The 14,096-nt window shown below is 36.0% G+C and overlaps 1 protein-coding gene and 1 non-coding gene across 2 annotated transcripts; both read right to left on the bottom strand.

Annotated features, from left to right (window-relative positions):
- Positions 1–3,486: 3,486 nt before the first annotated feature.
- Smp_212090 (putative calcium-dependent activator protein for secretion) lies at positions 3,487–13,597 on the bottom strand (the record flags this gene model as incomplete). The annotated part of the gene is made up of 6 exons (XM_018795545.1): positions 3,487–3,540; positions 5,913–5,999; positions 7,202–7,306; positions 10,334–10,441; positions 11,611–11,769; positions 13,481–13,597. 6 exons carry the CDS (start codon positions 13,595–13,597, stop codon positions 3,487–3,489), a joined length of 630 nt encoding a protein of 209 aa, XP_018649847.1.
- Positions 8,709–8,775, bottom strand: Smp_tRNA_00338_Gln_TTG.1.1. The gene has a single exon. It is a non-coding gene (tRNA).
- Positions 13,598–14,096: the final 499 nt, after the last annotated feature.

The following is a 14,096-nucleotide window of genomic DNA, read 5'->3' as shown; positions in this document are numbered from 1 at the left end:
ATTGAAGAAGGGTGTGCCTGAGAAGTTCATTAACATCTTAAAGGCCCTGTATACGAACACCTCAGTTAGAGTGAGGGCATACAACCACCTTTCTCCCTTGTTTCATTCGAGCAGTGGGGTTAGACAGGGTTGCCCAATCTCACCATTCCTCTTCAACTTTGCCATCGACGACATCCTGGAAACAGCTCTGATGGATGTAAGTAATGGCGGTGTGGATCTGCTGCCTGGAGAACGACTTCTCGACCTTGAGTATGCGGATGATATTGTCTTACTGTGCGATAATGCCCTAGGCATGCAATCCGCACTTAATCAGTTGGCAATCAGTGTCCGCAGGTACGACATGTGCCTTGCACCCTCCAAGTGCAAAGTACTCCTACAAGACTGGCAGGATTCTAATCCTGTACTCACCCTGGATGGTGAGCAGATTGAAGTAGTAGAGAAGTTCGTGTATCTAGGTAGCTACATAAGTGCTGGTGGTGGCGTGAGTGATGAGATTGATGCACGTATAATGAAAGCCAGAGCGACTTACGCCAATCTGGGCCATCTTTGGCGCCTTCGTGATGTTAGTCTGGCTGTAAAAGGTCGGATCGACAACGCGTCGGTGAGAGCAGTTTTGCTCTATGCTTGTGAAACCTGGCCTCTCCGAGTTGAGGATGTTAGACGTCTCTCTGTGTTCGATCATCGTTGTCTCCGAAGGATTGCTGACATTCAGTGGCAACACCATGTTAGTAATGCAGAGGTTCAGCATCATGTGTTCGGGCGCCGAGACGATAATTCAATTGGTGTCACCATCTTGAAACATCGACTTCGGTGGCTTGGACATGTTTTACGAATGTCGTCCCAGAGACTTCCACGTCGTGCATTATTTGCCGACTCTGGGACTGGTTGGAAAAAGCGGAGAGGAGGTCAGTGTATGACATGGTGTCGTGGCATGAAAGAGAGCTGCAAAGGGCTAGCTTCTGTTGGTCCTTCACGACTCCCTGGCTGGGGTCCGAGAGATGGTGCAAAACAGTGGCTAGAGACGTTATCAGATATGGCTCAGAATAGAAGCCAGTGGCGAACCTGCTGTAACCTTCTTTTACTTTCTACATAAAGAGTGGTTCTAACTTTCTTAACTGAAAGAGTCTTCTGGTTGTACATCTCAGTCCGCCTTATCTTTTCATCCCTTCTCTTCCTACTTTCATTATTTTGTGTGGCGCATATGTATCTGGTGCCCTTTTGTACCAATATATATGTGTTTAAATAAATAAAATAAATAAACTCAGGGATTTATCCTGATGGTTCCTTTCATTTCACTGTGCTGGCATGGTATGCGAAAAAAACTGATCCGCATATGTGTCGCATTCTACAATCATTACGACTGAGTGAGACATTAGAAAAAGTCCTACGTATTTCTTATGATATGAACATAGATTAACCTGTTGAAAATCTCACAGTCAATTTTGCAGCTCTTTCTTGAAAAAAGTTGTTACAATCCATTTAACTTGAAAAAATTATTTCAATCCAAAATCTAGTACTTCAGTGTTATGCTTCCCTTCTAACCCTACGTATAAATGTTAATTCTCGAAAACAACTCCGTTAAATTTCATGAACGACTTAATGTAGGTGACAGTATAGCCTATATTAAAATTTCAAACGTAATTCAAGTTCCACAATTGATTGATTGAATTTCATTTAACTAAAGTTTACTATTACACTACAACATTTATTGAGAATCATCGTATAAAATAAATCACTGTTATCAATGACTAATTTTAACAGCTCATCAGCCAGTCACAACATAGAACTTCGTACGTACGTACATCAGTTCGAGTTGCCACACCACGTTAGCACAGAGATGAAGTTGTCGATTCAAATCCCATAGTGGTAGAAGTAGTAAGAGTATAAGCATTAATGTGAAAGATTAGGGTTTGAAGATGTTATTGAAGGAGCATAATCCAGTGAAATAAATTTGAAAACGGAAAACAGATAGAGACATGAAGAATTCAGAAGATTAGAATTTGGGAGAATACAAAGAGTGGATGCACCTTCGTTATTGCAAACGATTTTGAGCCATGTCATTCAAGGTCTCTAACCATCGATTGCTATCATCTCGCGAATCCCAACCAGGTAGTCTACATCTACCAAAATGGCTCGGTCCAATTGTCAGTGACTTCATGGATTTGTGCCACGTTTTGGTCTGACCGCCCCTAGCTTTCTTCCAACCTACTCCTACACCATGAAGCATTGCACGTCGGGGCAGTCGGTGGTTGGGCATACGTAACACATGTCCCAGCCATCTCAACTCATGAAGTTTCACTACTTCATCAATCGATTTGCCATCCTTACCTAGTACCCGTTTGCTAACATCTGCATTACTTACCCGGTGGTCCCAGGATATACGAGCAATGCGTCGAAGACACCTATGATCGAATACTAGTAGCCTACGAATATCTTCTACTCTTATCGGCCATGTTTCACTGCCATAAAGTAGGACAGAATGAAGTGCAGCACAGTGAACCCGTCTTTTGGTTAGTGGACAGATATCTCGCCTACGCCATAAATGACGCACACTTATAAGTCATTATCAACCATCTGATATATATATATATAAATATATATATATATATATATATATATTGTAGGTATCAATATCAAGGTTGGACGTGATAGTTTTAAATAAATTGATCATTGGGTAGTGAGTTCATGATAAACATATTATTGTTACACCCCAATGAGTAGAAAATTTTTATTTCTGACGTATCGTAACTTACTGTTAGCCACTACTCCAAAGAAGTAGCTTACAGTAAGTTACGAAACGTCAAGAATACAATTATTCTACTCATTGGAATATAACCAAAAAAATATGTTTATTGACGCCGTTTGTAGCTCTTCCGGGAACTACTGTCAGTTCCAAGCCCGGATAAAGGAGGACGGTTGAGCATGGGGTTAGCGACCTCATCCCGTAGAAAACCAACTCGCTAGAAAAAACGCTAACCAGAAAAAATTATTCGAACCATTTATTTTAGTTTTTAAAAAAATGTAACTGTTATTACTATTATTCAACTTCGTAAGCAAAGATGGATAGTGGCTAGCAGTGGAATCCAGGACGCGCGTTTTGTCCTATTCAAACAAACAATACTAAGTGAATTATTATTATTCAACTTGTTTAATTTAAAATCAACTTCCTACTTATAAAATAAATAAAGTAGTATATTATTCCATATAATTAATTTATTTATATATATATAATTCTCTTATTTATTTTATAGAAAAATAGTACAATTTCTGATTATTGAATGAAAGACTTAGTGTATTACTGTTCAATCTTGTTTGTTTATGTTTTATAATGTAAACTATACAGAAATTTATCAAATGCACAACAAAATATAGTTTTTTTCCCATATTGTTTACCTAACTTGTAGTACAAAAATAATACTACATTATGTTAGGATCGATGAAATATAGGACTTCCAGTAAATGATGTTAAACTTTCACCAAGATTACTTAATAATTTATTACGATTTGTGGAACTTGATAAACTTCCACTAGATCTAGATTCTTTTTTAACACATTGTGTTGTTTCTTCAACCTATTGAATAAAATATAAATTGTTATGAAGATGTATTCAATTATTTGATTATTTATGTTATATAGTTGAAATCATGAGTCAATTGAAGCTAGACCACCATCGAAAACCTGGAAGCACTGGACAGCCGTTTCGTCCTATTGTGGGACTCCTCAGCAGTGCTCATCCACGATCCCGCACTCGCGAGATTCGAACCCAGGACCTACCAGTCTCGCGCCAGAGCACTTAACCGATAGACTACTAAAATCTCCACAAAACCTCTTCTGATTATAATCATATGCTCACTAGTGACTGACTTCAAGATACATGTCCTGGAGTTCTAGTGGGAAGCAGTGACCAGTGGAGTTCAACCACGTCTGTTGTGAGATAACAACTCACTGAAGACAATTGGTGAACGGCTGTTCAAACTTCATGGATTGGTTGAAGTTAGATATTAACACCGTTGGATGCCGGCTCAGTGGTCTATCGGTTAAGGGTTCTGGCGCGAGACTGGTATGTTCCAGGTTCGAATCTCGCGAGTGCGGGATCGTGCATGCGCACTGCTAAGGAGTCCCGTAATAGGAGGAAAGGGCCGTCCAGGTTTTCCATAGTGGTCTAGCTTCAATTGACTCATGATTTTATTCATGATAATATGCTATACAATATCCATGATTTGATGATATATACAACAATGACAATAGTCTGGTTTTAATAAATTTTATTCATTAATTTCTTTTTTTTTCTTTTTTTGCATTACATTCTCTGTTTATGGCTTTTTTTCTATCATTGATTGATATTACTATTATTTTGATATCTTTAATGAGATGTAAATTATAGGACTTCAAATGAATCCATACTTATGCTACATCTTATATTGCCTATAACGCAATAGCTTAGTTTTTAGCTTATGTGCATCATATACATAATCTGCATTGCTGATCGATTTCCATTTCAATTTACTCGACTTCATGGTATGGTGTAATTATTGTTTGTGTGAACAGTTACTTCTTATTAACTCTCTAGATTCTAGTTCATATTTTCGTCAGTATATTTATATTAAATAACCGGTCCACTGAATTTAAGCTCACTGGCATGAATATTTCTTATTCACTGTTGATATCCCGGATTTTATATCCTATGCGGTTATATGAGATACCGTTGAGTAATTACAAATTGTAGCAAAGCAATAATCCAGTGCTTTCTAGTTTTCAAGGGTACTACAGTACGGATTAAAAATTACTGAATTATGCTAAATCTTAAAACACAGTTTGTATGTTAAGCATACTAAACAATTAGATGCTCCACAACCCTATACTGTAGTTATCATGAGCTCATTAATGATTAGCTCCGAGAGGTGATTCTCACAGTCCTAGTGAGAAACCGTGACCAGTGGAGTTCAACCGTGTCGGATTTGAGGCATTTACCCACCGAAGACAGTGGAAGATGGTCGAGCGATGTATTGGATTGTTTGAAGTTCGACATTCACACCTCATGTCCTGGATTCGAATCCCGCGTGAGAAATCTTGGTTGAACACTGCTGATGAAGTCCCATACTAAGACAAAACGGTCATCTAGTTCTTACAGGCTCTAATGGTGGTCTAACACTGATCGTTTCATGGTCTTAATAAAAACACAGTAACCTCCACAACCCCATACACTCTTTATCTTCCCTTAAACCTTGAGATTAAAATTGCTTCATAACTTTCTTCCTTCCTATACTATATCCTTATATACAACCTATAATTTATATACTACCACCACCACTAAATTAACTACTATGAATCCGGTGTTGATCTTGTTGTGCTAACGAGATATGGCAACTTGGACCGATGCATATATGTGCCTGGTCCTACGTTGTAGCTGACTGACTGACTAACAACCCCATACTGATAAACTCTACGAAATAAACTTTTGTATTTGCTACAAAGTTTTTGTAGGTTTTGATTACTGCTGATAAGAAGGTTGATATTGTTATAAACTACAATTACTTACTTGTAACTAAGTATATTTCACGTTGGACCGCATTGATTTGTTCCATTCTAATCGTATTGTCTGCTTTTTCTACAAATTAACTACTACTGTACTGCACTACAACTGATTGGTCACTACTCGGTAACCAACCCCATGTAAATAATCTATTTTTACTGGTCAGTTGCGGCCAGAGTAGCTCAATGGTCACGTTTCATATCTTAAAACTGGGTAATGTGGGTCTTAGTCTCACAGGCAGCATCAGTATCGTCCTATTTTACAGGTTCAGCATTGTTTTCTACCGAATACCTTCAATCACTTAACACTATGATGCACTATTTAGTAGTCATATTTATTTTATTATCATGATATATCCATTGTATGTTCTCGTGCTCACCTGAATTCTTTGAATAACTGTTTGATATACAATAGTATTTAATACATTTTTAGGCAAGCCTTGCAATTCAAAGGCACTGAAAATTTTCTGCAAAACAAAAAAAGTAACGTAAGAGTATATAGTTAGTTGATGGACATGATGAATGGATTCCGTAGATTATTACTTATATAAGCAATGTTAATTGGGGTTTGAAACGATATGTTGGGTTTGTGTCTCAGGGAAGACGTCAACACTAGGATGCAGCTACAACCGACTAACAAGCGAGAAGTCAGATAAAATGCACTCCCTGCATTTTTATTCTGGTCACTATCCAACTTAATAACAACTTTTGGCTAAATGGCAATATCGGAACGACACATATACCAAAGAAGACCGATTAATTGTAGTCCTGAATATCAACAATGGGAACAAACAAACCCTAACAGAAAAAATGTAAACTTGAGCTTGGGGATCCATCTACGGAAAGTGATGTGGCAACCTGGTGGTCAAGTTCTTAGTTTCAATCGATTGTTCGTAGATTTGAAACCCGTTCACATCTAGTTCAGTTTAGGCAAACGAATATTGTCAATACCCCCTAGAGCAAACATTATGAACTAAAGTCTGATATATAAACCTCTACTTGCTAAGGGGTTGCTTGCAACTGAAGGTTCACAAATTAATTACAACTCATCAATATTTCATTGTTAATACTATTTATCTAACTCTTAACATACTATTTCCGTGTTTTCATCATTCATGCACATTAAATAAAAATGATACACGCAATACATTGCAATCCTGATTCGGTTAGACTAGTGACTACATTAGAACTTGATCGATAGTGTGGTGTGGTCTATTTATATCCTCATAAGTAGTATATAGTGATGGTCAGACATTGAATGTATTTTGGCAGAAGACCTATAAGGAAAGAACTAAAATGAAGCGCAAATGGTAGGAAAGTGCATGAACAATGAAGTTAGAGAAGACGGACTGATATTTACAGAAGGAACAGTGAAGATTGGGACATTTGGTTGTTATTTTGCAAATTAACTGTTTGCTGTATGGTTATCAGAATTCAGTGAGATAGTCTGTAATTTGTGCTTACATACATTCAATTATCCCTAGTCGTGTTCTTGTTCATTACAATAGAACCAGAAGAACATGAGTTTATAACTAGGAGACCAGTTAATATTATCTCAGGAATTATTTAGATTGAATCCTTCAAATAGTAAGATTCTTCTTTTAATGTAATTTCAAGGAAGTACTTTTAAAAGTCAAATAAATAATATAATTCAAAATATTTCACGTACTTTAACAATAATTGAAAGACATTTAATTTGATGCGGATGAAGTAGAATACTTTTACGTTGAATTAACCAATCGTAAATCGCTTTCATTTGACGTGTATACCATATCTATAAGTTAAAATAGAAAGTTATACTTCGATAGAATCAAATTTGTAGACAATTGAACTGTGTAAAATAGTACATTAAAACGGTTGGTATTAATACACATCAGTACCTCATTGAGTCCGTTCAATGCTACATCATATTTCTTTATCAATAATTAGGCTTTCATTAGTAATAATGGTAGAATGATGTTTAATCTACGACAATGTGAATTTCAATTTCAGATAGAGAATAAGTGTCATCGAAATGCCAAACGTGGTTAATAAATCTTTTACTGTAAACATGATATGTGTTACAGAATTGTCTTATTAAAATAACTGTCAATAAGAAGTATCTCGTTCGATTTCGAGTACTCTATTTTTCATTCCTAACTGATCCTACTGTGTATATTTGTTGTAACTAGCTAATCGTGTATATGAAAGCGTGAGTAATGTTATCTAGCCCCCCAGGGAAAACCTGGAAGTACTGTACGGCCCTTTCGTCCTATTGTGGGACTCCTCAGCAGTGGTCTAGCTCAAATTGACTCACGCTTTTCAACTATGAAAATACTAAATCTCCACAAAACCCCTTCTGATTATAATCATGTATATATTTGTTTATTCTACTTAAACCTACACGTTTTGTGATGGCTAGTATTTTAATCGATTGTTCAAAGTTACAGAAATGAAGTGATGCTTGAATCTATGACTTTTCAATAGGGAATTTATTTTTATCAATAGTCCACTTCCTTATAATGTGATTGTGAGGACGGTCCACAGGTGAAGTTGAAGAAGCTCAGAAGGAGCCGAACATATTTCATCCGATCAGCCTTTGGAAGAATATTCCAGAATCACTACGTGTAGCTTCCATATTGGACAATGCTAATAACCCCCCGTGTGTGGATTGGATAACCATAATGATGATTTCGTTTTTACTAAAAACTATAAATACCTGACAGTTTTGTATCACAATTAACACTATTTTGGATAACATTCCTTCCGCTTATCTTCCGTCTTCGTTTTTTGCGACTTGGGAAGGTTCTAGCGTTTGAGTACTCAAGTTATACGTGACACACTAAGAATCTAAGTTCGATATATAACAGTAATAATATATGACTGTATTGACTTACTAATATCCCATATTTTATGGTGAAAAGCTATCTTCAAATTTTTCCATTTCTCTTATTAAAGGTTATTAATCTAAATTCACTTAGTATTGTTTGTTTGAATCTTCCCATTGATGTTTTAGGACTGCAACTGGTCAGTCTCTAATTGTCATATGTGTATACTGTGCGTATTGCCTCAATATAGCCTTAATTCACAAGCATTGTAAACAAAGATGGATAGTGGCTAGCAGTGGAATCCAGGACGCCAGTTTCGTCCTATATGGGACTCGTCAGCTGGATGTACCTGTATCTCAGAGTTGATGTTCACTCTGGGACTCGAACCCAGTACCTTTCGCTTCAAACACCATCGCGTTATCCACTCGGCCGCTGAGTCCTGATAACCACTTGCTTGTGCGATGGGGTTATTATTCTACTTTCATTTCATCTCCATACATAAATCTGATGAAGGCTAGTTTCCTTAGAGATTTTATTCCTTGTAATACTTCAATAATACTCCTCAAATGTTAAACATCTATGAGTTAAATATATACATCTTCTAAATAGGTAATGAAAACTTCAATCTAATCAGCGGCGCAATTAAAACCCTTAACTGATTATTAGCTTTTACTCTATGTAACAGGTCATTTATGTCATGGTATTTTCATTCCATAGAGTTGATGAAATGGTTAAAAAATAATCAGATATATGATTTTTATACTAAAAATTCCGATTATCACTTTTTTGGTTCCATAAAAATTGTCTCTTCCTTGAATATACGAAGTTATTGTCCATTGAAATGTAATAATTAGGTATACCGAAAAGAGGTCTTCCAGATAGTATCTGGTTCCCTCATTGTACAATCTTGATTGTCATCAAAATATTTGATGACACAAATATTACTTTTCACAGTTTTCCAGTAATAAATTAAGAGTTACTTATATGTGTAGCAAAGTGCATTTGTACGAATCCATGACTTCAAATTGAAGTGAATTCAGTTCATTGAAAACAGTAAGCATGGATTTCCAAGGGTAATGTTGTGAAAAAAATATCATGAACAATGCTTAAAAGCTATAAATAGTTAAGGTGAGCTCATGAATTCAATAAATAAAAAGCATAGCTTGTGATTAAACTCTAGATCTGTAGGAAAATAAACTGTTTTGTGCCAATAACTTTTAAGGTTACCTTTCAATAGTAAATTACGATTATATCATGAAATCCAATCACAAAATGAGGACTTTCTATTGACTTCATAGACTGATGTTATATGTTAGCTTGACCATCATCCGAAATTTTATAATGAACTTATAAATTAGTCACCAAAGCAACGTGTACATTAAATATGCTTCAGCCAACTTAACCGACGCAGCTTCTCAGACCTATCAATGGATTCATCTTCAAAATCTAATACTCGACTTATTGTACAAGAAGTCAAAACTGTTTGTACAGGTGTGAAGATGATTTACACAATATCTTAACGACTTGGAAGAGTGTAAAAGAAATTCAAGACATCCATTCAACGAACATTGATTACAGTTGTAAACATGAACCACTAGAAGTCGATTCAGTGGTAACGTATTTGCTTCGAGAGCAAAATGTTCAATAGTCAGAGCATCATAGATTAGAATCTGGAAGTAAAATGGAACAGGTGTGTTATGACTTGTGGCCGAGTGGATGACTAGTTGATGGGTGACTTGATAAACCGCCAATCAGGGAGCAGCGAATTATCGATTGGAACAGTGACACGAAAGCCGTACGTGTTTAATATCTCCCTCCGTAAAACCGTTCTCCACCTTCTGTGAGTTCTTAGTGTGAAACTACCTTGAAAAAATATACAAAATGCTCCATGAAAAAGTATTCAACTCACGTTTTGCTTCTCAAATTTGTGGTAATAATTAGTCGTTTTAGCTATTGAATTAAGAAAACACTGAACAAAACATTAAACAACTCACTTCTAACATAGAAAGCATAGAAACTTCATCAACTAAATTTTCGCTTAAATTTTGTAAATTCATATGAAGAAAAGTTCCATAGGCTTGACCTTCTTCATCATTTTGTTTCTATAGAAGAATGATAACAACAAATATCTATTTGTTTTGTATATTTCTCAAGTAAAATGAAAAACTGATGGTGTATATCTTTAGACGAAAAATTAAAAAAAAACACTGTCAAATCCTAGCCATATGTATTTCAGAAGACGAGACTACTAGCTAGTTGATTGAACAGTGGTAATATAGTTAAAAATTGTATTCATGTTTTAGAAAAAAAAACCCAACTAAGATCATATGCTTGAGTAGCATTTCAGATAGCGAACAGTTATTTTAAGATTAAAGATGAAGGTCATGAAGCGGGCAATGAGAATGAACTTCTCTTTATCATGTCTATAGAAGACTAAAACGTAAATTGTACCTATTAATACATACTGCATAGATTCACGTTAAGCAGACTATAATGATTATTAGTGTACTGAAATGTGTAGAGAATGTACCACAGTGTAATGGAATAATATCAGGTGTACTTTGAGAACATTTAATCAGTATTATAACCGATGCCCAACTGATTAGCCAGTTTATAAATCTGACTTATGCCTTTACGTTTTAACACTTCCATCTCAATCTCATTAAATAAATTATGCAAAAACTTTGTTTCTAAACATTTTGTTCTTCGTAACTTAGACTGTTTACAGATGAAGAGAAACCTTTATGTTATACTAAACAGGTTAGATTGTTCTTGTCAGGTGTCTCAAGTCAAAATAATGCTTTCATTGTATAATGGTTGCAATCTTAAGAATTGTCGATTGATAAAAGTTTCCATTTAGTAAATAACCCTTTAACCCCCCTCCTTATTATCTAAATTATGGTATAAGCTGTAAATGTATCACGAAATTTCTAAAGAGGACCAACTATCATCAGTTTTCAGAAGGGGGTTTTGTGGAGATTTTAGTAATTTTATGTAGTTGAGATCATGAGTCAATTGAAGCTAGACCACCATGGAAAACCTGGAAGCACTCGGTTCGAATATCTCGAGGCGGGATCGTGGATGCAGGCAGCTGGGGAGTCCCAAAATAGGACGAAATGGCCGTCCAGTACTTCCAGGTTTTCCATGGTGGTTTAGATTCAATTGACTCATGATTTGAACTATGTTTAACATTTAATTTTTCTTTCATACATAAGATCGTAAGATGAACAAATAGAATAACAATGAGTTTCGACATAAACTTCTCACTTACAGTTAATACAAGAATCGATGAAAATAGCTTATTCTCATCAAATCTTGTCAACTTCTTTAATACACCATTCAAAATAATCATACAATGATCAACAATAATGACCATCATATTTTTCTGTACACTTTCAAAGAATTCTTGAGTTTCCATATGTAATTGAGTCTGTAAATACAGTATCAAAAAATGATTAGTTAATAAATCTTGTCTACTTAACAATGATATACTTAAGTATGTTCAAAATAACATAACTTTCTATAGTTTCTTTCACGAACAGATATTAGTTAGACGACAACTGAAGACCACGAAGCACGAAACAGGTGGTTTCTCCTAATATGAAATACATGGTACCATCGAGGGTTCATATTGCTGAATAGCCCCATATTGGAAGGAAATAACTCTCCAGTGCTTCTTGGTTTTCGGTGGTTGTTCAAATCGAATCAGTCGATGTAACATACAAAACTCACCAGGGAACTTTATCACTGTTCAATTTAAGTTGGATTATCATTGAAAACTAGAAAGTCAAAATTTAGGATCTAAAGACATAAAGAAAGTGAATGCATCTGTGCCGTTGTAAAATACCCTGAGCTATGTTGCCTAAAGTACTCAATCATTAATTGAAATAGTTCCACGGACCCAAACCAGGTAATCTATAACTACATACACGGCTCACTTCAACAATCAATAACTTCATCCACCAAGGTAATGTCTTGGTTCGACTGTCCCCAGTTTTCTACCACAGACCAGCCCCACTGAACCCAATGGACATCGAGGTAGCACACACAGACCTTCCTATAGATGTCACTCCATCAACGATCGAAGAAATCAGCTTGGCCATCAGAAAATCAGGAGTAGGAGAGAAGCAGGACCTGACAGTATAACAGCGAAAGCACTGAAGTAACAGCAAACATACTTTGCGTTCTATTTGGAAAGATATGAAAGGAAGGACAAGTGCTGACAGAGTGGAAAGAAGGATACTTCATCAAGATACCAAAGAAAGATCTGTGCAAGTGTGAGAACTATAGAGGCAACATACTACTATCAGTACTAGGAAAGGTTTTCAAAACTGTTGCTGAACAGGATGAAAGACTCAGTGAACGTCCAAGTTTTAGGTCAACAAGTCGGATTCCATAAGTATTGGTCATGCGCAAACCAAATCACGACACTATGGATCATCGTTGAACAATCTACTGAATGGAGATTGTCATTATATGTCAACTTTATTAACCATAAGAAAGCGTTTGATGGAACCTTCTTCGACAATATGCTGTACCTGAAAGTGTAGTCACCACCATATGGAATTCATACGACCGAATACACTCCAGAGTGGTGCATGGAAGAAAGCTGGAAACGCATTTTAAGTGGGGACCGGTTTTAGACAAGGCTGTTTACTTTCCTCCTTGCCCTTTATTCTAGCAATTAACTGGATTAATTAGATCTCCAACAAGGAAAACATTTCGTCGGGAAGCAGACATCAAAAGAGTGAATAGAAATTGGAAACAAATAAAAAGGATAGCCCTGGACAGAGTTGGTAGGAAAATCCATGTGGGAGATCAAAAATCCTTCATGATGGGTAACAGGTGTAAGGAAGTAGGTAACTAAGCTTTCTTCCAACCTACTCTTACACCATCCATCGTTACAAGCTGATATAGGCTCTGATTTTGTATACATAGTACGTGACCCAGCCACTTAATTCAATGAACCTTCATTACCGCTTCAACCTATTTCCCATCCTCATCTAGTGCTTTCAGTGGTTGCAGCATGAGCAATATCAGTAACCTTCTGGGATTCTCTATATTTAAAAGCAGTCAACGATTCAGAATAGAATATAAATTAATGGAACCAAATACATAAAATGTATTAAAATGTATCTTACTGCATTTCTAACTGGTTGACGATGTGATCTTGTAATATTATTACTGGTATTTCCTGGATCAATCGGGTGACATAATGAAAATAAATGAGCTCTTAATTCACTAATTGTATTTAACATTGTAAAACATTCTAATGGAAGAATTAGATCCACAGTTTTGGCACATTTTCTAACTAATGATTCTAGTTCTATTAAAGTACTGTAAATAAAAATCAAATCATTATTTAAAAATAAATAGTATTTCAAAGACAAAAAAAATATATTGATTTCACTGCAAAGTTAACCCATTAATTTACAACATAAATGCTACGATAGACGGAGATATAAGATCTTCGATTTATTAATGAAACTCTCAAAGAATATTTGATCATTCATGTATCTTTTATATATAGTTGAAATCATGAGTCAATTGAAGCTAGACCACTTTGGAAAACCTGGAAGCACTGGACGGTTAAGTGCTCGCGCGCCAGATTGGTAGGTCCTGGGTTCGAAGCTTGCGAAATGGGATCGTGGATGCGCAATGCTGAAGAGTCTCACAATAGGACGAAATGACCGTCCAGTGCATCCAGGTTTTCCATGGTGGTCTAGATTCAATTGACTCATGATTTCAACTATATAT

Source organism: Schistosoma mansoni, chromosome 2 (genome assembly GCF_000237925.1).
Source record: "Schistosoma mansoni strain Puerto Rico chromosome 2, complete genome".
NCBI lineage: Eukaryota > Metazoa > Platyhelminthes > Trematoda > Strigeidida > Schistosomatidae > Schistosoma > Schistosoma mansoni.
Note: the sequence above shows the minus strand (reverse complement) of the source record. Positions and strands in the feature narration are given on the sequence as shown.